The sequence below is a fragment of the Protopterus annectens genome, chromosome 9.part0, assembly GCF_019279795.1.
Source record: "Protopterus annectens isolate FY-2018-M chromosome 9.part0, PAN1.0, whole genome shotgun sequence".
Taxonomy (NCBI): domain Eukaryota; kingdom Metazoa; phylum Chordata; order Ceratodontiformes; family Protopteridae; genus Protopterus; species Protopterus annectens.
Window position 1 is genome coordinate 69,593,131 of NC_056743.1, and position 24,518 is coordinate 69,617,648.

Sequence of the window (24,518 nt, forward strand, 5' to 3'; positions counted from 1 at the left end):
GAAGAACATCCTCCTCTGGTTGAACAAACAAATAAAACAACTTGTAAAATCCTCTAAGGGCAACTTCAAAAAAAAAAAAAAAAATTAGCAACCATAGCTTAGGATAACCATAAGGCATTCTTCAGCTATTAACCTAAAAGGTAGGAACCAGGCGTTTGCTGAACTAGCTGTGGATGGCATCACACACACATTGATCCTGTGAAAATAGTTAACCTGTTAGCTGACAGGTTTGGTGAAAATGTCACCCCCCCCCCCCGTCCCTGCAAACATTCCACATTCCGCATTCTCTCTACATCACCCCTACCTTCCATCTATAAAGAGCAAGTCATTAATGCTCTCTCCAAGGCCAAAAACACAGCCTCTATGGGACTGAATGGCATCCCAAGTTGCATTGTAAATTGTGAGTTAGCAACTCCATTAGGTGCTCTCTTCAATCACAGCCTAAGTACTGGTTTTGTCCCTGCTGAATGGAAAACAGCAACTGTCATCCCCCTTTATGAAGGTGTTACAGCAACAGACCCTGGGAACAACAGACCCATAAGCTTAACCAGCCTTATCTATAAGGCCAAGGAATGAATCATCATGGACCTTTTAAATAAGGATATAGGTGATCTCCAAACCCCTAATCCGACACAGTTTGGTTTTGTCAAGGCAGGAGATGCCTGTTAAACCTGGTGGACTTTTTCAAAAATGTCACCAGAGCCATAAACAAAGGCACATCTGTGCAAGCAGCCCACCTTGACTTAGCCAAAGTCTTCAACACAATCCCACATTTGGGCATCACTGATAAAAAACTCTCCCAGTTGAATATCAACTGTTATGACATCAGGTGAGTTGCTAACTGACTACTGACAGATCACACTCATTCAAAGCTGGGGACTTTACCTCAACCAGCAGACCTGTCATCAGTGGGGTTCCACAAGGGGTAAGCGCCAGGCCCCCTATTGTTTGGAATATTTTTTTCAGAAGTTCAGGCCAAAACAGAGGAGTGTGGCTGACTAAGTTTGCTGATGACTGCAAATTAGGTGCAATCACTGAATCCCCAAATGATGTCAATATACTTCAAGAGGGACTTACACAAACCAATGATTGGTGCCAAAGCCATGGCCTGAAGCTCAGTGCAAAAAAAATGCATTATCATCCCCTTCAGTAAAAACGATATCCCTGCAGAACATCATATAAATAATAATACCCTAAGTAACTACTCAGTAGTAAGAAACTTGGAAATGCAAGTTGACTGTAGCCTAAACGTTGACCACCATGTGTCTATTGTGGTAATGAAGACATTTCCTCAAGAGAGAAAGAGGTCATAACACCCTTGTACTCAACCCTCATCAGGGCAATAATTGAGTACAATTCTCCCTTTGGTATGTACCTTACCAGGTACCTGCAGCAACTTGAAAGACCTGAGAGATTTCCAACTAAGGAAATTCAGTCTCCAATACATGTCATACATTGATAGACTGAAGTCACCGTCACATTACTCAGTAGCAGACAGACTACTTAGATCAGACTTGTGCTTGGCCTACAGAGCAATCTTGGATCCAAACCTAATAGAAATGCTGCACATCTGCAAGTGAAATGGGACAGGGGTCACCCACTCCAGGGACCTTAACCTGGCCTGTGTCATAAATAGGACCTGCTGGAGAGACAGCTATGTCTCTCAGAGGTTGCCAGTCCTATGGAGTAGGCTACCAGTTCACATCAAACAAAGCCTCTCTATGAGCCTGTTTAAGCGTAGCCTGGATGACTGGATGGGAAACCATAAATTCCTGATGGGGATTTCACCTATGATCCTCCTAGATATGGGCGGTCATTGCTAACTAAGATCTCAAGTTAGGCAAGATCCTTTGTATTGGGTTTCTCTAGTTTTATGTTGGGTACACCTGGCTAGGCTTATAATGCCCTTCAGGCCAATAGCCCAGTAACCACCTGTGAACCTATAAAGATAACATCATCTATCAATTTTTTAAACATTATCTTTTGTAGTGTCTCAATGCCTCAGAAAGAATTTAGGAAAGGAGCACAGTGGCAGCGCGATACATCAGAAGCTTTGAGCATTCGTGTGGAAGGAGTATTTCAGTCAAAGATCAAGAAAATCAAACTATATTTAAAAATGAAATTATATAAAGTGTGCAGAAAAGTGTGTAATTTGGAAAAAAATAAAGAAGGTGAATATATTTATAGAAGAAATATCATTTAAAGCAGAATGATGAAAAAAAAGCAATCAGAAAAATAAAATCTCAAACTGAATGGATAGCTAGGTCAATGAATGGGAGCAGAGAAGGAGCAAAAGATGGATAGAGAAAAGTAATTATAGTGGAAATTGGTGGAAAGGAAAAGATGCTGAAGAAACGACGACTGTTAAATGAATATATATGTTGTGTATCAAAGAAGGAAAAGAACAGAAGAAAACAAATATTTTCAGAAGACACTAGGAAAAAGCTAATGATCCTAATGCTTTCACAGAAGAAAGAGTCCTCAAAAGCACTCCCAAATAAAAATAAACAAATAAATACTTGTGTTTACTATTAAGGAAGCGAAGAATGTTTTTTGTTTCCAAATATCAGTTAGAAAAAATGTAGGAAAATGATGATGATTTTGTTGGTTTTGTAGAAGAAAGAGTCCTGAAAACACTCCAGAAACTAAAGGCACACAGACTCGATGGTCCTTTCATAGCTCTCAAACTCTTGGCACAAAACATCTGGATAAAGCCAAAAACAATGGGGGACAAGGCCCTCAAAACAGAGACAAATTTTAAATATTGCTCTTATAAGTTTAGAACGTTAAGACTTTTTAGTATTTCAGCCTATTAAGTACTGTAGACTTTTTAGTGTTTCAGCCTATTTAAGGTTGGATTTTTTGTTTTATGCAGTTCTGATGAAGTCCTGATGAAGTCCCATTACTATTAAGGAGGGAAGCACTCGACTGTGTTCTATTTAAAAGAATGTGGCTTTATTTTTAACGTTTCAAATGGTTCTCTTATTGATTACTCATGGAGTATTTAGCCTTTACCATTGTTTGTGCCTTATTTTTCTGTTACTGGATGTTTTTAAGATGCACATGCTTTTGATTTGTTCAAGCTTAGAACGTTGCTAGAATAAAAATTATTGTGTTATCATGCATTTTCTAAAGGATATGAAGTCTGAAATGCCTATCATTATTTAGTGAATTCAATCCTCACTGGTTTGCCACAAAAAAATAATAAAAAATTATGACGAACAGACCAAAAATATGAGGTAAAAATCAGGACATTCTGTGAAAATCTGGACAGTGAGAGGTATGGGTTCTTTATGTGACTCACCCTAAAATTCTTAGAGAACTGAGTGGAAAACTAGCAATACAACTAAGTAAACTTTTCAAATAAATCGTGGAAAGATTCTAGGTTCCCGAAGATAAGAAAGAGGCAGATTCATCTCCCATCATAAGGGTGGGAACAACAAATGAGCTACAAACTACAGAAGTACAATTTTGTCTACAGCTATTATGAAAACATATAGAATCAGTTTCCAAATGAGAGTGTTAAAACACCCACAACCATTGGTCCAAGACAGTTTGGATTCACAAAAGTGTTTAGGCAGACATTGATTCTGATTGTATAGTATGATATTAAGTAAAAGAGGGGATGTTGTCACTGTGTCCTTCATAGATTTTAACAACTCTTTTGCCACCTTACTAAACAACATGTGAATTGTTTAAAAATACTTAGATTGGATCCTATTGAAATCACAAGAATATCATGGAAATACACTGGCTACACAATATGATGTAAAGGGGGTTTGCTATACAGGGTGCCCTCAAATGAAAGTATAATGATCAGACAGATACCAAGGGGGAGGAGTCTGGTTGTCCTTTTTTTCTGATATTACAGTAGTTCTGGATGAAAAGGTTGACTTTTTCTTATAACACAAAGTTATGAAATTATGAAGCATGGCTGACATACAAAAAGTGAGCGTAGCAAAGGTGAAGAGACATTTCCTAAACTAGAGATCTAGTGTGAAGTATGGCAACTTAAACTGAGTAAGAAAATGTGTCTGGGAAGTAAAAAACAGAAAGGTTGTATAAAACTGAGGAAAGGGAAATTTTGTATTCATATGTGATTACCTAATGAAAGGCAGTCAGTGTGAGACAGCAGCTAGAAGAGGACTATGACACAAATCAACGAAAATTAGAGCTCTGGGTATAAAGGGAAGGATCGCTGCCTACAACCTAGGTGACCACAGTTTGACTAGCCACCCTGGCAATAGAGGAGCTGACAGAAGGTCTGAGAGGAATGAAGGGGCTGTGCCCACTCACCTCTCATATGTGAGAGGAAGGGGATTGCATTCTGGAACACAGCAGAGTTAACATCAGGTCAGGAGGCAGTAGATCCCCAGAGGAGGTGAATTGCTGAACCTCCGAGGCAGGGCATGTCCTTGGATTCCCCATGAATGCATTTGAGGGTGGAGCTTAAGAGAAGCACTTCATCATGTAGGTGGGAATGTTCACCTCACAGACCAGACTGTGAAGAAGTGGGAAAGACGTTACACTAGACTATTATTAACAGTCTTATTGTCAATAATATGAACATCTGAGTACGGCATTTTATCAGAAAAGAAACCACCCCTAAAAGTAGGTTTCTCATGAAATTTTCCCAGTTATCAAGAACTAAATACATAGTATTTCTACTGCTTCATGTATACAGCCAGTTCTCAAAGGAAGTAAAATCAAGGTTGCAGTAAAGATTTGAGTGATTTTATTTCTATATGAAAAGGTAGGTCTGTATTTAACATTTTTATCAAAGAGCTGTGTGAGAACCTTTGTGAATTGTGCGTTCACTGGCTATGGTGCATACTATTTTCAACTAAAAAAGGTGTACTCAGGAACATGTTTCTGCCATATACTTTTCTGTGTAACAGAGACCAGCAGATGAGTATTTCTAGGAAATGCAAGATCAAGTTGGCTACCTTTTTCACTTATCCAAAGATGTCTTTACTCCTGGTGACACCAGGTAATAAAAGGCAAACGCCTGCTTTGTCATTATCTGGTGGAATAAATAAAACTTGTTTTAGCTTCAAACGCCTGCTTTGTCATTATCTGGTGGAATAAATAAAACTTGTTTTAGCTTCAAACACCTGCTCTGTCATTATCTGCTGGAATAAATAAAACTTGTTTTATGTTTAGAAAGCTATCATACAGTGCTTTTATTTTCATTTCGTCTAGTTCACTTATCAGATGAGTAGTCAGAAAATGACATTTCAAACTGCCATTATCTAATTTAAATTACAGACTGTTATAAAGTGAGGCCTTCTCCCTTTCGGGAAGGACTAGTTTTAAACCAGTCACTCTGTAACTTGCATTCTATATCTCTCTAAATTTTAACTGTAAAATTCATACATTTTTGGGAGGTGGCCTTGCTATGGGTTAATTTATTCCTCAGATATTTGCGGAAATATAATGTACAAGTGAAATGTTAAAACAATATTATCATGACTAACGTATAACATAACCATTTCCTTGTGTTTATCCAGTACTGTATTCCTAGCTATTTCGAATATTATTTAGCAAAGTGTGTATTATCTATTGAATAATTCTCATGTTAAACATTCTGTAACATTCAACTATACCACAGTTGCATCTTGTTTATCTCTCTACTTGTATTTTATGTGAGAAAATATTCAATAAAAAGTTATTTGAAAAAAAAAAGATATATGTGGAAAGTATTGATTTGGAAATGGGAAGACAATTGTAAGCAGAACAAACAGTATGACACTCTTTTAACTCCAACACGCATCCTTGTTATTTTGCTCATGTTTCCTTCTCTTTTGTTTACCATCAGGTTAGTCCCTGTAACTTTAGTCTCTTCTGTTTCAGACATTCATTTCATAATTGGTTCCTCAACCATAGTTTCATTCTCTAATACTTGCACTTCTCCATTTGCTATGATTACATGCGATTTTTCAATGTTCCCATGAGCCATAAGGATCCTCATAGCCAGGCTCTTTGGGCATGTGATAGGCTGTCACCATATCAACCCCTACATTGATAGGACCAATCGTTGTAGTGGGCTGGCCATTCAGGTGAGAAGGACAGAGGAAAATGAAGAGGAGCAGAATGAGGCAAAATGAGAGTCAGTAGACAAGCTGGAATGCAAAAAGGTAGGGGAGAAATCCAGGAGAACAGAGGCTGTGATTGTCAGATGAGTACAAGCAAGTGGGTTGGCAATAATGATCAAGCTGAAGGGAGAAAGTGGGAGATACATCTATGAGGACAAAAAGAAGAAAACCAAAGTGGAAGTACTAGTGCAGACCACACCGCCAAATGATGAATACAACAAGGGCAGCAAGAGAGAAGTGAGCAGGGAAGAACAAGCAGCTAGTTGTGAGGGAGAGAAAGAAGATGAGTGAAAGGTTATAGATAGGATGTGCAATGGCATGGGGCAGAAGGCAAAGGGGACAAAATATGGTTTGGAGGCAGAGAAAATGGATTAGTAAATGAGGACTCATCTGCTAAGGGGGAGTAAGACTCATGGCAAGAGAAGGAGAGAGAGCAGAGCACATTCCAATGAAATCAGTATGAGGGTTACAAGTTAGGAAGACAGCACATGGTAGCTACAAATGGCAAGCTGCACATGCTGGTTCTCAAAGGCATGGTCAGTTAAAACATATAAGAAGAAAGAGATGAGGTTGTAGCAAAGAGGTCCAGAGTGATGCCACTTTATAATGGAGGATGAAATCTCAATCTGATGGTGTAGTTTCAATTTCGTATTGCTTTTTAACCAGTAATATAATTGAATGGAGTATTTTGGTCCTTAAAGTGTTAATGGAATAGAATAGATGGAAGGGACAGCCCCTATGGTAAATGCCCCCACCCACCCTAGGCCCTCCCACTCTTGGGAGAACACATCTATGGGCAGGCTTTACCTGGGTCATGCCCATATTAAGTATTTATAAAGCTATACAATTCTTAGATCTAAACAGATCAATGTAGTGCTTATCTGACTCTACACAAATAAAGATCTTCTAAAGAGATTAATGGTCTTCTGAGATTTTTTTCTGCTAAAATCAAGACTTCCTATGCAACAGCAAGCAAGCCTCTAAGACTCATGCCTGTAGGCCATTGTTTATCCCACCTCTATGGTTTAGACCAGAGAAAGAGAGAGATAGAGAAATAGTTAAAAAGAAAGAAAGAAAGTAGAATGTTAAACGCATGTGAAAATCAGCCTAGATATGCTTACTATTTCTGGTCTCAGAGAAATGCAATGCTAATATCTGTGGACGCAGATGACGATCATAGGAATAATGCTGGTCAGTTGTAAAATGCTAATGTATCCCTTATTGTAAATATTTTTTTCTGCATTGTTCATTTATTTAAAAAATTTATTAACAACAGCATATTGATCAGCTAATGATTTGGAAACAGCTGTGGTGTATCTTTTTCCTTTGTGTGATAGTTCTGTATGGTCAACTTGTACACTGGCATCAGTCTTTGTAGGGCCTTCTTGCTTAAGTGTTTGGTCCAAAAGAATTGTCATTGTTGTACTTATTTGCTGAAGGATGTTGCAGATTCTTGGCATTGTAATGGCAATGCTAGACAGATGGTTCTCAACCTTTTCAAGGATGTGTGACAAATTTTGTTCTTGTCCCAGCATTTGAGTTTGTCCATCTGGGGTCTTGACATATTCATCATTTATGACAGCATATGCTAGTTGCTGATTCTCTGTAGTTCTTCTAGAAGGTGGTGTGCCTGGCATATTCACCTGCTCTTTACTTTGGTTATCAATATCTATAGACAATACAAACAGAACAGTACTTTAGGTCTGGCATTTGCATTCATTTTGCATGCAGGACATTTGCTCAACAAATGATTTAATAAATGATGGCAGCAATTCTGAATTTCAATTTGTTCAATGTGATTCTATTATTTAGGTTATTGTATAAAGCTCAGTAAAGCACTTTAGTGTCAATTTATTAATTTCTTGGTTACAGGGAAGCTGGTGCAGCGTTAGCAAGCGATGTTTATAAGGCAAACAGCTGGTTCTGAACAACACACCTGTCTACTGCAAGAAAACACACACACACACACACACACACACACACACACACACACACACACACAGTTTTAGAGGATTATTACTTCACCGTTCAGCATCTGTTTTTGAATTCTGGAGGAAACAGTACACTGTTAATCCTTACTAATGCATGCTAACCTTAACCCTGCCCATAACCATAACCCTACACCTTACCTTAGAAAACCCTTTCCATAACACTACCATTACTACTGTTCAACAGAATATATCTGAATCTAGTGGTAGAGTTCTGGCTAACCAGTCACAAAAGGAAACTGTTTAGTTTCCTTTTGTGATGATTTTTTTTTTGTTTCAATGTTTTGGATTTTTCAGTAAGTAGATTTTTGAAATGCTGGCATCATTCATCTGTGTTTCAATCTCACAGGCATACTGGCGCACAAGGGTAAAGATGTAAAGATAAACAGAATCATGGTTGAAAAGAGATATATAAAACAAATCACTTATCTGTTTAATGAATGATACATAAACTACCTGTGCTACAAAAGGTTTGAGCATCCTGGTTGCCGTCTGCAGTAATGTTGACTTCATCTGTAGCAACATGTATAATGGATGTGTGCTTGTATCTAATCATACCTCAGTGCTTTGATAGAGAATCCTCAACTGGTTCTGCAACTATCTAACCAGGCATACATTTCAGCTCATCCACTTCAGATACCAGTACTTTCAAATTATCTGTGTCCCAGGCGTTTGTCCTTGAACCCATTCTTTTTTCTTTGCCCTGTTCCTTAAAGATCTGTCAGCTGGCATACTCAGTCTTAGCCTTATCCTTTGCCCTGAAAATGCATTACACATGAATTCTGGGAGAACATTAGTCTTTACATAAGGACCTGCACATAACCACTCCATCTACAGCACTGGTTGTACCACAGTAAAATAACCATCACTGCCAAGGAGTCTGCTATTATGATGCTTGACGCACAGATGCCAGTGTTATTTGAATAATATATCCATTGAGCAAATACCAAACATAGGTATTTGGGTGTTTAGTAATGGTGTAGTAATGGTGGGATGAAGGTGGTGGCTACCCCAGATGCAAGTTGTTAGCGGAATACCTCTCAACTTTGTTTGAAAGTTGTAAAAAAATTCTTAAATGGGTGGAGAGCAAACACTGAAAATTAGGGATGCTTTTTAAATATTACTTTAATTCATTTAAGTAGTTAAAAGAACAACAGGCTTTGCATCAGCATACATTTTTTCTGGACATTAAGTATGAAATTCTAATGAATAGTATCACTGATTGAATAAAATCCTTAGTGAATTATCAGTTGGTCAGAAATATTATGAGGGACAAGTCAAAAACTGGAGGCAAAATCAGAGGTTTCTGCAAATTTCAGGATAAATGGTAAGGCTAGGGGGGCATGAGAGGTGCTGACTGAGTATGATTGCAATACTGGCATTTTTTGAAGTAGCCACAGCTGTTGTCATTGTTACTGTTAGGCAGCAAGTAGCCTGGAGAGCTTTTTTTTGGTCTTCAACTTTGGGATGAGAGACAATCTTAGAAATTCTAAGGGGTACCAATTGGGTCTGGGGTCTGGCTTGACAACTTTCTGTCCTTCAGGTATTATGTGAAATGAACCACAATATGCGTGCTTAGCCAACTCAAGCTCTGCTATAAACTTGATGATTCCGCTGAATCCAAAAGCCAGGAAAGACATAAGGGTTAAATTGCTCATCGCTAAGCTTAAGTATGTAAGGCAAGTAATATCTCTTCATTCCTACTGTAATGCCAATGTACTGCAAACAGCTAAAATCAGGATCTGCCATTTTATCCTTCTGGAAAACAACAGGGAAACCTGCTAGTCTGTTAGACAAGGCCATATTCTTACCTGTCAGTTTAAGAGCCACCCTTCTCACCTCCTTCACTTTAAAATTACTTACACTAAATATTAACCCCTACTCACCACACCAGTAAACATGCCATTAAAGAGCACATTCAGTCACTCAGATCTCAGGACCAATGGGTCTTAATGCTGATGGGGTTTGCTTTCAGTCCCATAGCAGGTATTCGTGCCAGCACAGTTAATGTGACAGAGTAAAAGTCCATTATTTATATTTTCAGATTTTGTGTGAATAGTAAAGTAGCAGATTATCCTCTGGCTGCAATTGTGTGGAACATTTCTGGAGTCCTGGAGTACTGGAGAATTAGAAGTTAATTGTGAAATCCATAATGGAGAAACAAACGCCCTATGTTTTCACAAAGTGTAATAAGTGGGAAGCTATTTCCCCAGTTCTGACTCACTCAATATGCACTTCCTGAAAGTTTTTGATAATGCACTCCTGCACTTCAAGACTGTGATTATGTGAAGCATTTTTTTCCCTTTTTTAATGTTTCCCCCATAGTTGTGTGACCTCCGAGTTCATACATATATATTCATAGGCTCGTAGGTTGCTACTAGGCGATAGACAAGTTATGCCTGTTGAAGTTTTTCCACTGAACTTCCACTGATACCCCCATCTATTTACTCCCTCTCTCCAGGGTGTAGGGGTGAAGCCCCCAACATTGTGTGTGGGGTACAGAGGCAGAATTTACCCTTACAAAAATGCTTTTTACATTGTTGTCATATGCAGTTTTGCAAATGTGGTATTTGAAGATTTTCATTCATCCAGTTTGTTGTCCATTAATTAGAACTCAGCATCTCCTACTAGGTCCAGGTAAAGACAGTGTAGTCTCACCTGGATTTGAAATGCTACTTGAGTAGAGCTGTAGTAAGCAGAATAACTTCTGTAGAAAGAGACATAAAATTCAAAGTCTGGGAAAGTGATGTCTTAAAAGTAACAAAAGTATATGACTTGGGGGGGCATAGAAAGACTTTTTAAGAGGATTATGAAACAGTACTTGGAAAGATATACATATAGGAAGGATGGTCCAAAGGAGGATGTTGGGAAGAATGAAAATTCGCTAGGAAAAATATTTCACTGGAAGATAGTTGTCCAGAAGGTGTAACACTGGTTGGATGGTTGGATTTGTGAGAAGGTGTCTAAGCTAGTGATACAGTGGACAGTAAGAGAAGAAAGAGTTGAGTGTATAAAGAGAAGAAAGGAGAGACTGTAAGAAGAAGAACATTGTATCCAAGAGAGTGTGAGAAGAAATGGGAGATAGCAAGTTAGTAATATATAGAAAGAGAGAGTTCAGGTATACAGTAATGCTGGTAGGTTTTGAAAGAATGAAGGTGAGAGTGACAAACCAGGACAGGAAGGCAGGAAGTAGTGAAGAGGAATGAGGCAGTATGTGTGTGTCATAACCAGGCCTCCTCCCTCTGACAGAGGTACATTGGTAGAGTACCCAGTCTCTTAATTAGGGGGACGACAAGTAAAGTCAAATGAGTAATAGAAAAAAAGGATGAATAACACTGAAAAAAGTTGGAATTGTGTAAAAAGAAGGATCATTATAGCTCAAAACTAAAGTGACTCCATTAATAAAGGGGAAAGGATGAAAAAGTGAGAGTTAGCAGCAGTTTGGCATTGCCAACCATTTCTCATAGAGATACCTATGACAAACCATGAGTTTGTTGAAGAATATTTGTGGCAGTCTCTTGATAGAGCACATTAGCTCTCAGTTAGGAGTATAGTCAGGTGGGATCATGCAAGTAAAATCAAAGTTGGAAGGCAGAAATGTGAAGGAGAGAAGATACAACAACCAGCAGAGTTGGAAGGGGTCCCTTAAACCAAAAAAAATTGGAAGAGCAATAATTTGAAGAAAATAAAAGTGTGGGATGTGGGTCTTAGCATCTGTCTAAGCATGAGCAGGATAAGAAGGCTAAAGATATATGGGATGGAAGCGTGTGATAAAAGTGGTGGGGAAATGAAGAAGGGATTACACATGGGGATGATGGAGTTTGTGGCGAACATGTGAAAAGAATGCAAGTTAATGGATAAAGGGAGTCAATAAAACTACTAAATAAAGGCTGACAAGAAGTGAAAAGAATAGGCATATACAATTGTTGAATTTATTAGCTGTGAAATCTATTCAATAAATTCAGTTACTGGCATATCTGACATCCACACATGTGAATGAGAGGGGGCGGGTTCGATTTCAAATGGCTTGCATACTAAAGGGACAAATGGTTAAAGTACTTTGGGTTACTGATGCAGTTTAAGCAGCATGTAAACAGCAGGAAGTGCTCTTTATTCATCCAGTGGAGCTTCCTGTAGTGGAGGAGTATCATCATCATCATCAACAACCCTTGTGTCCCATTTTTCTACATGGGGTCAGGGTGTCATGTCCACTGTCGCCATCTCTATTATTTCAGTGCCACTCACCTTCCTTCCTTCTACAGTTATGCCTGTCACATGTCTTCTGTCACACAGTCCATCCATTTCTTTGCTGTCTACCCTTGACTCCTCTTGCTTTCTTCCTGTCTGTTCCAAACCTTCTTCATCAGATTGTCTTCTGGTTTCCTCACATGTACCCAGACCACCATAAATCTATTATCCTTGACCTTCTCTGAAATTGGAACTACCTGAGCTTCTGCTCTGATGTCTTCATTTCTTCATCTGTCCCACAGTGTGCATCATACCACCCATATCACGTATTTCGTCTCTCACCTCTAGCTTCCTCAACTGCTCTGCCTTCACTGTCCAGCATACTTCTCAACCTCTTAGAGCAAGAGGTGTGGACAAAGCCATCAATAATGGAGAGACAAATACCCCAAATTAGGGTTATTTTTTAAATACTGTTCTTACAAACATTTAAAAAATTGATAGCATATGGGGTTTTCCATTAGCATGCATTTTCTGAAGGGTATGGATTCTGAAACTTAAATGTTTGCCATTATTTTCTGACTTTAAACCTTAATGATTTGCCACAAAACCACAATTTTAGGAGAAATGGACCAAAAACATGAGGCAAAAATCTGGATAGTTGAGAGGTATGCTCCCTAGGTTTCTATACCATACAGTAGTACTGGCCACACCACTGTTTTGTACACCTTACATTTCACTTCTTTGGCATTCTTATGTCACACACTACACCTTGACAGTCTGTGTCATTTGGTTGCAGCCCCTCTGATTCTGGCTTTGATTACTTCAATCAGAATTCCTTTCTTCTCAACCACCCCTCCCAGCCACTTTAAACTGCTAACCTGTTCCACTGTTTTCCTGTCTATCTCAATTCTCAGCTTCTTCTGACTCCCCCCATTTGCTGCCATCACAACTGTCTTATCTGTACTGAGTTTCTACTCATGTGCCTTCAGTTTTGCTTTCCATTCCCCTATCATCTGCTAAAGTTCTTGCTCAGAGCCTGCATGTAATTCCACGACATCTGCATAGAGTAGTTTTGTCAATCTGTCCCCACCGAACAGTCTGCTAATGTAGTCCACCCCAGTATGAAAAGCAGTAGGCTCAGAGCTCAACCATGATGCACACCCACTCCCACCCAGAACCCCTCTGTGAGTCAGAACACTGTTCATACCTGTGTTATTGGGTCCTTGTACATAGCCTGCACTATTTCTGCCAATGTTTCTGGGCCTTTGAACCACTGCAGGACTTCCCAAATCAGCCTTCTTGGAACCTTGTCATATACTTTCTCCAGGTATAGGAATGCCCAGTTGCATTCCTTTCTCATTTCTAGCTTCATGTCAGCTATCTGTCTCACTGCAGACATCTGATCAGTTGTGCTGCATCCTGATCTGAATCCAAAGTACTCATCTCCTATCTAACTTTTTAATACTCTGTGTATTTGTTTTTCACTCAGTCATTACTTTCCTCCACAGTGCAGAATCTGTGATCACTACATTCATCCCCTATAATGCAGGAGCTCTGTTATAAGGACCAACTTCCTTCACCAAGAATTTTGTCTTTGAATAATTTAAGTAAATTAAATTTGATGAACGTTGCTGTGTATTAACTTTAACTAGTCAAATACTTATCTTTGCTGGAAATTTGGCTTTAACATTTCCCGAACAGCAGTACTTGCACTTTAAGGACCACTTCTTAAGTTGGCAACTGTCCTTTCTCTTGAAAAATATTTTAGACTGTATATGTCAGTTACTTAGTCTTTTGGGCTGGCAGTTTTCTGCATTCAGGAAATGAAAGAAAACCTGTTCTTCTTGGTACCTCTCTGCTAATTGCTTTGCATTGGCTATAAACTGATTACTCTCTGTTATAATTTGACCTGGGGTATACTTCCTACATACACATTGCACCCGAGACTCCTATTCCTTAACCCCCCCCAAACAACCTTGCTACTATCGTACAAACACTCCTGTTTCTTTTTACCTAATTCCTAGCTTCCATTTAATCTTTTAGCACCATTACCAACCACCTTTCTCCCTCCCATACTGCTTTGCATTATATGCATTCATAGCCACACCCCTCCCTAACAGCACATGTCTTATTCTACATTGTTGTCTTCTGCTTTTCCCAGATAAATGCTCATTTCTTCCTATTTTAGCTACGTTCTCATACTCTAGCCTTTTAAACCTTTCTATTCCTTACATTCCAGAAAAGACAGTAGGACAACCTAACTCTCTTCCTTCACAGAAAATACTTCTTTCCTACCTACCCTCTATAAGCGTTCAGACTCCACCACCACCACTAAATACCCTTCTACCCTGCATCGTCTGTTTTCTTCTTGATCCCTACTTCCCCACCATCTGCCAACTATAACATACAGATCCCTTTTTTTAACCATGCTACTGTTCAGCGTGTCTTCTATTCATCTCCTGCTACTTGGCCATATCTCGTCCTACCATGGCTCTATAATAGCTCTCAACATCTCTCCAACTCTGTCCCAACCACCTATTCATACTTCCTCCCTACACTCTCCATGCATTGCACCAAACCTATTTAATGACACCCCCCACCTTTGCTTCAAATATAGACTGATTACCTCCATTTCAACTCAAAGCAAAAGAAACATTAAATGGAAAAATACTCTCCAAACAACAAGTAACAACAATTCCCCAAAATACTAAAATCCTTCTAGGAGATATTCACCCTAATTCTGGACACACCCATCACAATGAACATAAAGACAATTCCCTTCCACACACTACTGTAACCCTACAATGGTCAACCTCTTACCCCAGTAATCTAACTTTTACTGCCACAAATGTTACAAGCATAAGAAATAAAATTGATGAACTACATGCCTGGATAACATAACATAAGCCTGATATACAAACAACTCAAAAATTATACCTCTTGGCTGTAATTTCATTCCATAATGATCATATAAAGAGGGAAAGGTGGTAGTTTTGCTTTAATATTTTCCGTCTGCCACATTTCCCCATACAACAAACTGATGCCAAATTTCAATTCAGCATAGAATATTATTACTTTCCTAAAATTAATTATAAACAAATATGTATTACTGTTTTTTTTACATCCTTTCTGGCAACAGCAGCTATACTGGAAAGTATCCTACACTGGATATCCATAACAATTCCACAAAAAAAAATACTACTAAGTGATGTGCATGTTGTTTGGTTGGGCATAAATTCTAACTCCCCTACACCTAGTGTCAACTTTACGGGTTCACACAGCAAATTAATATCCCCACAAATTACAGAAAAACTCCAAATTTACTATTAGACTGGATCATAATATCAGACTCTAGCAAATACACCACTTATGGTACAATATATGACTAAGTGATCATCTCCTAATCTGTACAACCAGACACCTCACACATCTACTTAAAAAGCATGTTTATAAAACAACATCCAACCTTTCAAAGTTTAACCCAGAAATGTTCATTACTACCCTATCATCTATTAATTGGAACTTAATAAAAAAATCCTCCCCTTAGATGCTGTAAATGAATTTGAATTCAGTACAACTTTACAGAATATCGTGAATAGCCTTGCACCCCTTAGAAGGCTCAAAACAAATAATGCGATTTGACTATCCAGAAAGAGTAGAATGTTAATGCAAGATAGAGAAAAAACATGGAAAGAATGGCAGAAATATAAAACACCACAATATCGTGAAAATTTCAGAGTGCTTTCAATCTTACTAAAAAGCAAATTAATGAAAAGAAAAAAAAAAACTATAATAACTTTCAGAATAATAGTTAACACAACCCTAAAAATTCTGGAGAGCCATTAAAGAAATCTTGTATCCCAGCCATAAATTCAACCTTAACCCCTCTCCCAATAACTCACCTTTCAAAACTACAATACAGTTCGTTATTTCGCAGATAGTATAGCATCTAATCCTAAGCCTACTCAACAGCCACATAGCACATCTACTTTCACCTTCAAACCTGTGCCCACATCCTATATAAAACTATTCTTAAACAAACTCAAACCATGCTCTACTTCAGCTGATGACCTTCCAAGAGAATGCCTTAAAACAATAGCCAATAGTGTTGCCTACCACATCTCAGTTCTTATAAATAGGTCAATCCAGGAATCCCACAATCCCTGTCTTTTGAAAAAGTCACACATTATCCCTCTGCACAATGGAGGAAATTCAACAAACATTTTGACCTATAGCAATTTTACCCTCCTTTCCAAAATACTTGAAAAATGTATTCAAAAACAATTGCTAAACTATCTCCAGCAGGAAGAACTCCTATCCCCCACATAACATGGCTTCTGTCCTTCCCATAATACTAACACTGCATTTCAAACCTATATAGATAATGTCAATAAAGCTAGAAATAATGGCAAACTAGTCTCCTCCTTATTTCTAGACTTGTCCTAAGCTTTCCATGCAGTTTATTACAGCAAACTTCTACTTCAAATGTCCTTAAGTCTCTCTCAGCCCATCCTTCATTGGTTCAAAAACTACCTGTCCAACAGGTATCAGTGAGTAAAATGGCACTCTGTTCTTACCTCCCAGTCACAACCTGTGTACCAGAAGGCTCTATCCTTGGTCCCCTCCTCTTTAACATTCTCAACAATACACTCCACACATCACACAACAGGCCACCCTTATACAATATGTAGATGATTCCACTCTCATTTGCACAACTGACAACATGGTACACCTCCAGAAATCTACTCAGGAAGCTTTAGCTGCCACGGAAACATGGCTTTGTAACTCACAACTCATGCACAGCCCTATAAAAATGAACAACTACTTATTGCCCCAAATCCATCTCCCATGAAAAAACAAAAATTAACATCCTCTCTCTTGACAATATAACTGTTGAAGTCAAAAACAAGGAATGCTTTATAGATTCAAAAATTTTCTCACTGACACAACCAAAACTATTCTTGCCACTACTTGTCTCCTCTCCACTCTTCTTTATGGAGCTCCCATCCTTACTAAACGTCAGGTATCGCAAAAATTAAAACTTCAGCTATGCTATAACAAAGTTAAGTTTTCAGCAGATACCCCTTTAGAAGCCACCACTGTACAGCACTGAAAAGTATAAATTGGTAGGAACTACTCCATCAACTAACATATGCACCGCTTGTTACCACCTGTAAAATTATCCAGAATCCATTTGCTTGTCCAGCACTGAAAAACACTCTACACAGCTATGTTCCTAGCCAGTCTTTATGATCCAATGTCCAAAAACTCCTTTCTGGCCACAAACCTATCAAATCTCCTGGGCATTGTCTGTACTTGTACCATGTTGATAAGATCTATAAGTCCTTATCTCTATCCATCAGGTCAATACCCTCGCTCCCATCCTTCTATACCATTCTGAAAGACTTCATAGCCAGAAGCTGGCTCTGTTCTTGCTCAATACCAGGATAAATTATATTCCTAAATGTGAAAAATATCTATTCATATACTATATCTTACTCTCCATTCTTCACCCACTTCCTTACATCAATGGATTTCTCTCCCTGCCTTTCTCTGTAAATATACCGTAAGCCTGCTTTTCTCTTACATTGTATTGCACTTCGTTTTTGTATTATACTAACTTACCTTTAATTTCTCTACAAACTGGATACAATTTCTTTAACTTTTAAATCATTATCATATAACTTGTATCTATTCTTAACCAATGTTTTCATATTATGTCTAATTTGATATTATTATTTAAACTGTAGCTTTTTGTATTATTTTTGAATACTGTAAAATTATTGCTCTTAAATATTTTGTAATACTTTGGAGCTTTTCTCCTCGGGCCTCTTCTGAAAAGGAGCTCCTATATAATTGGATTCACTCAAGAACTTTCTTGCAGTGTGACAGGAGTTGGATACCTCTGTACAGCTCACTGTGAATGTCTCCTATGTTCTTTCTTGTACTCTGTCATTAGTATGCTTGTTCTCTAGTCATCTGGAATACACCTCTTTCTCTCTCTCCATACTGCTATGAATACCCTCTGGAGACATTTTTCCCCTAACTCATCCAGCATCTTGATCATATCTGCTTTGACTTCATCTGAGGGTTCATCTGAGGGTCCTGCTTTCCCTACTTCATTTTCCTATTGCTGTCCGTACTACTTTTAGGGTGGGTTTCTCTTCTTTTGTCGTAGGCTGCTCATAGGTTTATCCTAGAGTAATGACAACCAGGGTTTTTACAAGCCTAGTTGTGCAACCCAACACAGTTTTGTCCCCGAGTTCCTTGGACACCTATATGGTGGGGTACGTTAGTAAACAGGTCGCTAAAGTTTATCATTTTGGGAGGTGTTAGTTGGGGATTAATTGACTTACCGTCAACCTCTGTCCATCAGAGACATGGAGGCCAGACCAGGGGTGAATTTGTGACTTCTCATCCAATGATTAAGGCTACTTTTGAATAGTATCAAGGTGTGAACTCTACTCCACTTAGATGGGAAGCTTATTCCATAGTGCTGGGATCCTTAGAGACACATATTAGACCCTCCAATATGTTTTGTTTATTTCACAGGCAAAGTTCAGGTCATTGGATCTAATATTTCTGGTGCTGTTTTTCTTGTGGATGTGCAAGAGATCCATCAGAGCTGGATCTGAAGATGCCTTATATTCTAGGCATAGATGGTTTCTCAGTAAGTTGTAGAAGACCAAGTACAGAGATAGGAACTTAAGGTGACCAGTGTAGGACAGGGTATTCATACCATGGATTCTGCTGGTGACCATTGAAGGCTTTCCAACTGTTGCAAGTGCTTGGTAATGAACATGTGAAAGGGAGGCATTGTACTCAATTACGAGTCTGATAAGGGTTGAGTAGAATAGAACTATAACTTCCTTGGACCTGGATATCATACCATTGCTTATGAGTTGGGTGACATAGAATGATTTTTTTACCATCTTGGCTACATGTTGGTTGAATGCCAGATTACTAAGTACATATGTTCCCATATCTCTAATTATTGGGTCATCTCTTAGGGGTGTTTTATCAACAAAGTAATTAGCTTCATGGAGGATTTCTCAAAGGCTCTAGAATGCATTTACTTGCATTGAGTTTTAATGCATGGATTTCATACCAGTTATTTGTTTGTGATAGACCCTCTTGTAGGCTATTGGTGTCATGGGGGAGTCTATGATAGCTCCTAATTTATCTGTGAACTTGATGAGCCAGAGGCCTTTGACATTAGCCTTGAGTTTTGAGAAGTAGATGGCAAATCAGAGCAGGCCCAACACAGAGCTGGTAACCTACCTCACTAATTTTGTCTTCCTGGGTCCTATCTGTGAGCCAGCTGGCAATCCATTGAGTTATGCAGGGATTTATGCCTTGTACTGAGAGTTTGTCAACAATATCTGAGTGGGGTATTGAATTGAATGCCTTGGTCAGGTCAAGGTAAGCTGTATGCATCATTTTCCTCTCATCTATAGCCATGGTGATCCTCTCAAAGAAGTCTACCAGGTTAAGTAGACAAAACTTTCCCTTAACAAAGTCAAACTGTGGTGGGTCCAGTTTCTGTAGGTTGCCAGTGTCCTTGTTGATTATTTCCATGATAATTCATTCCATGGCTTTACTTGTCAAGCTGATGGGTCTGTAGTTCCCGGGGTCAGATGATAGTCCACCCTTATGAAGTGGGATGACAGTTGAAGCCCACCATTCACCTGGCAAGTAACCTGTTTTGAGGCTGCAGTTGAAGAGGGCCTCAAGTGTTCCTGCTATATTATGTTTAGACTATTTAGGAGGCAATCGGTGATATTGTCAGGCCCTGTTGAAGCAATGTTTTTGGTCTTAGAGACCTGTTCCCTGTTAGTAGTGGATGGGTGGTTGGATATGCTAGAAGGGATTTCACAGGGGGTAGTTGGGGGAGTGGGGGTGAAGTTAAAACTGAATTTATCATCCAGTAGATTTACAATGTCATGCTGGTCAGTGAAGGTTGTGCCAGTTACCACCAGTTCTGCACACTGCTAAGTATTACCTTTAAAGTTCCTGACATAGCTGAAGAAAGGCTTTCTGATTATCCTTAGCCTAGGAGGTTATATTGGCTTTGTAATTGGCCTTGTTGGACTTTATTAGACCTCTTAGTTTCTTATTTAGTTGAATCAGGGAGCTGCTGTCTCTATGAGTGCTGCCATTTCTGATTTTCGTCATGACTTTTTAATTTTGTTATGTCTTCTGTTCAAGTAAGGATTTCACTAGTGTGGTTTGTTTTTGGTGGTAGATCTGGGCTTACTTCTGGTAGGTACGGCAGCCAAAATGCAGACATTTACATATTTGAGCAGAGTTTATGTAAATACTTCTGCTTAGGTACCTGTATTCATGGGGTTTAGGGTAGCCATGAGTTTTGACAGTCTGTTGCTCATTAGGATGCAGTTTGCTTTAGAATATTTACTAACTGTTATTGGGTTAGTTGGGTTTTATGGGTTAATTTTTATTTCAGATTATGACAAATATAGATGGAGAATTTCCTACAGTTTCTCCTGCCAGTCTGGTTGACATGGATATCCTGAGACAGTGTAGCAACTTCCTTATGTACACAGGCATCCATCTACTACTATCACCTAGGAATACAATTTGCGAGAGATGAAATAACATTAGGAACCTAGCGTCTATGCTCTCTCCCTCACAAGCCATTATCTGGCACTGAGAAGGCTGTCAACATAATCACTACACATCAAACACCACCCACACCTATACAACATGCACCCACATATGTGGAGGTCCTCAACAAAAACATACCAAAACAAAGGAGACCTCCGAGGCAAAAACACATGCAATCTCCACAGCCCTCCACACCAAGTACCATGCATAGTTCACACACCTGTGTCTCACAGCCACTAAGGCTTAACCATAAACTCAATATATTAGTCATAGGAGACTCCATTGTGAGACACACATATGTGCCTCTCACCAGGTTGGATAAGGAGAAAGTCGCGGTTAGCTGTCTGTCAGTGGCCAGAATCTGCCATATCACATGCGCACTCAAGTCTCTCAACAACAGGTACTGTTATGACTCTGTCTTAGTCCATGTTGCCATGAATGACTTCAGACATACCTCCCTGGACTATATGAAGAGAGAAATGATTGAACTTGCTGAATATGTGTCCCAGGCAGGTATGTACCTATCCTTAAGCAGCATTCTACCGTCACCCAGAAAGATGGCCCAATACAAACAGAAAATGATTGACTTTAACAACTGGCTTAGTTTCTGGTGTCATTCCAGGGGGGATCCAGTACCTGACAGCCTGGGAAGATATGATTGACAGACCATGATGCTTTGCCAGAGATGGCCTGCATCAATCTCATAGGTTCATAGGTAGGTACTAGGCTATCGGCCCTGGGGCCTATACAAGCCCAGCCAAAAAGGTACCCTGGCTTTTGCCACCCAAGAAAATTATTTTCCTGTGCCACTGTTGAGCAGAGCCACAGAGGTGATCCCCGGGGTGAATTTCCTATTTCCCATCCAATCATCAAGATTTTTCTTGAAGAGTGCTAATGAGGAGCTTTGTTTGATATAGATAGGTAGTTTATTCCAGAGTATGGGAAGTCTCTGGGACAGGAATCTATCCCTCCGGCGTGTTCTATTTATTGTGGTGACAAGGTTTAGGTCCCTAGAGCGTGTAACTCAGAGGGATTGGGATTTCTTTGGTTAAGGTGTTTGCCTTACAAACACAAGGTACAGGGTTTGAATCTCACAGGGGATAATTGGCTAGGCTTAAAATGGCTCACAAGAGCAGTTAGCCTAGTACTAATCTATGAATCTATGAATCTATTTAAGTGGAGCATGTCCAACAGCTCTGGGTTTGACATAGCTTTGTATGTTAGGCAGAGATCACTTCTGAGTAGGCGATATGCGACGGAGTAAAGCTGGAGTTTTTTGAGACGGTCTGCGTAGGGCATCTGTTTGAGGCTGGTAATCTTCTTTGTGAGGTATTTCTGCAGCCTTTACAGTTGTTGTAGATGTCTTATGAGGCACATACCAAAAGGGACGTTGTACTCTATAATGGGTCTAATGAGTGATGAGTAGAGGGGAACAATGACCTCTTTTTTTCTGGATGAGAAACCTTTTGTGATGAGGTGTGCCATGTAGAAGGATTTCCTGACTACTGTGGTGGTGTGATTATCAAAGGAGAGACTCCTGTCTACCTGTGTCCCAAGGTCTCTTATCACACTTTCGGTGTTAAGTATACTACCGCCTATGTTGTAGTTCATGGGTACAGAGTTTTTACCAAAGGGGATGACAATGCACTTTTTGGCATTGAGCTTGAGGCCATGGCTTTGACACCAGGCATCTGTCTCAGTGAGGCTCTTTTGTAGGATGTCCACATCGTTAGGAGTTTCGATTATGGCTCCTAGTTTGCAGTCATCTGCGAACTTCGTTAGCCAAAGACCTGATTGTCTTTGGCTAACTCACTTGGGCTTCAGGCTTCTGGCAAAGGCTCTTGCCTTCTCATAGTGCCTTTTTTAGGAAAAGTGATGAGATTAAAACTACCAACATAAAAATTACAATAAAACGTAAATTAAAGGTCAGGCTACTAAACGCTAGGAGTCTAAATATGAAACTGCATTCATTGCAAGCATTCTTAACCCAGGAAAATGCTGATATCTGCGCAGTCACAACAACCTGGTTCAGCTGTGTTAAGCACCCCAGCCTTACCTGGTTACTCATCCTATCATACATTAAGACCCCAAACTGTGGGCAGTAAAGCAAAAGGAGATGGAATTTCAATATATTAAAGACATACACACCTCCAGGCTGGTCAAACAGTATGACACACGAGACACTCCAGGTGCAGTTAACAATTGACAAGCCCCCAAATCTGACTCAAGATGCCCAATCCACCTATCTGGATGTTTTTGAATCTATCAAGATTCAACTCTTTACACTGATCCTGGGTGGCTTTAACTCCCCAAACATAGACTGGTAGAACTACTCATGTCAGAACACAAATGCACAGAGATGCCTCAATTTTGTCAATGCAAATGCTTTGGAACAGTTAGTCTATACCCCCACAAGAGGTGATAATATCTTGGACTTGGTATTAAACGAAATGAGTAACCACTGCAGCATCCCTGCAGTACCATCCTCCCTGGCAAGATCCGACCATAAATTGGTCACTTTTGAAGTCATCATCTCCCCTGACCCCCCTCTAGCTAGGGTCAAACAAAACAAATTCTCCAAAGCTGATTACAGCCTCCTTAGGGATGGTATAAACAGCTTCACAGCCCCCCCCCCCAGGAACTGGCACCAGTATCCAAAACTATACCAAAGCACTATACAAGCATTTATATAGATGCATGGAATCAGGAATACCTAACAGGACTAAATCATCCTCCACAAGGAACAGTAAACTTGTCTGGTGGATATCTGCAATAAATAAACTCTATAATAAAAGGAAAAAATTGCTGTCCAGGACCAAGAAGGAGCTGGTGCCGAATTGAAAGCAATCTCTCCTTAGCCTGAACAAGCAAATAAGGGCACTAGTGAAATCCTCCAAAGCAAATTTTTAGTCCAAATTGGCCACATCTACTAGAGACAAGCATAAGGCCTTCTTCACATATGTCTGCAGTCTGAAAGGAAGCACCCAGATCTGCTCAGAACTGGTAGTCAAGGACACCACATATACAAATGTTGTAAATGTAGCAAACTTGCTGGCTGACAGATTCAGTGAAAACTTCACCCGTCTCTACCCCCATCAGTAAATCAGGACTTTCCCAGTACCTACCCTCCCCCATATATCTAGGGAACAGGTTATCAATGCTCTCTCAAAGACAAAAAAATACAGCCTCCATGGGACCCTATAACATTCCAGGCTGCATCCCACATGAACTCTGGCAGGAACTTGCAGCACCGTTAGGTGCCCTATTTAACCAAAGTCTGAGTACCAGCTTTGTCCCATCTGAGTGGAGGACAGCCACTGTTATCTCTTTGCACAAAGGTGGAGCATTCACTGATCCAGAAAATTATAGACCCATCAGCCTATGTAGCCTGATCTGCAAGGCCATGGAATAGATTATTATGGACCTCATTAACAAGGACACTGGCAACCTCCAAATACTCGATCCAACACAGTTTGGCTTCATCAAGGGGAGACCATGTTTGTTAAATTTGGTTGACTTCTTTGAGACAGTCACCAAAGCCATGGATGAGGGAAAGATGGTGCACACTGCCTGCCTTGACTTGGCCAAATCTTTTGACACTATTCCCCACTCAGGCATAATT

The 24,518-nt window shown here is 39.5% G+C and overlaps 1 protein-coding gene across 6 annotated transcripts in view; it reads right to left on the reverse strand.

Moving 5' to 3' along the window:
• Positions 1-7,344: 7,344 nt before the first annotated feature.
• The window catches only part of LOC122811036 (tyrosine-protein kinase HCK-like), a 422,299-nt gene continuing 405,125 nt past the window's right edge, over positions 7,345-24,518 (reverse strand). For all 6 annotated transcript variants that reach the window (XM_044082566.1, XM_044082565.1, XM_044082562.1 and 3 more), the window contains one exon: positions 7,345-7,764. In XM_044082566.1, coding sequence (XP_043938501.1) covers positions 7,346-7,764 — 419 coding nt within the window. In that variant the 3' untranslated portion in view covers position 7,345. The remainder of the gene's footprint in view (positions 7,765-24,518) is intronic.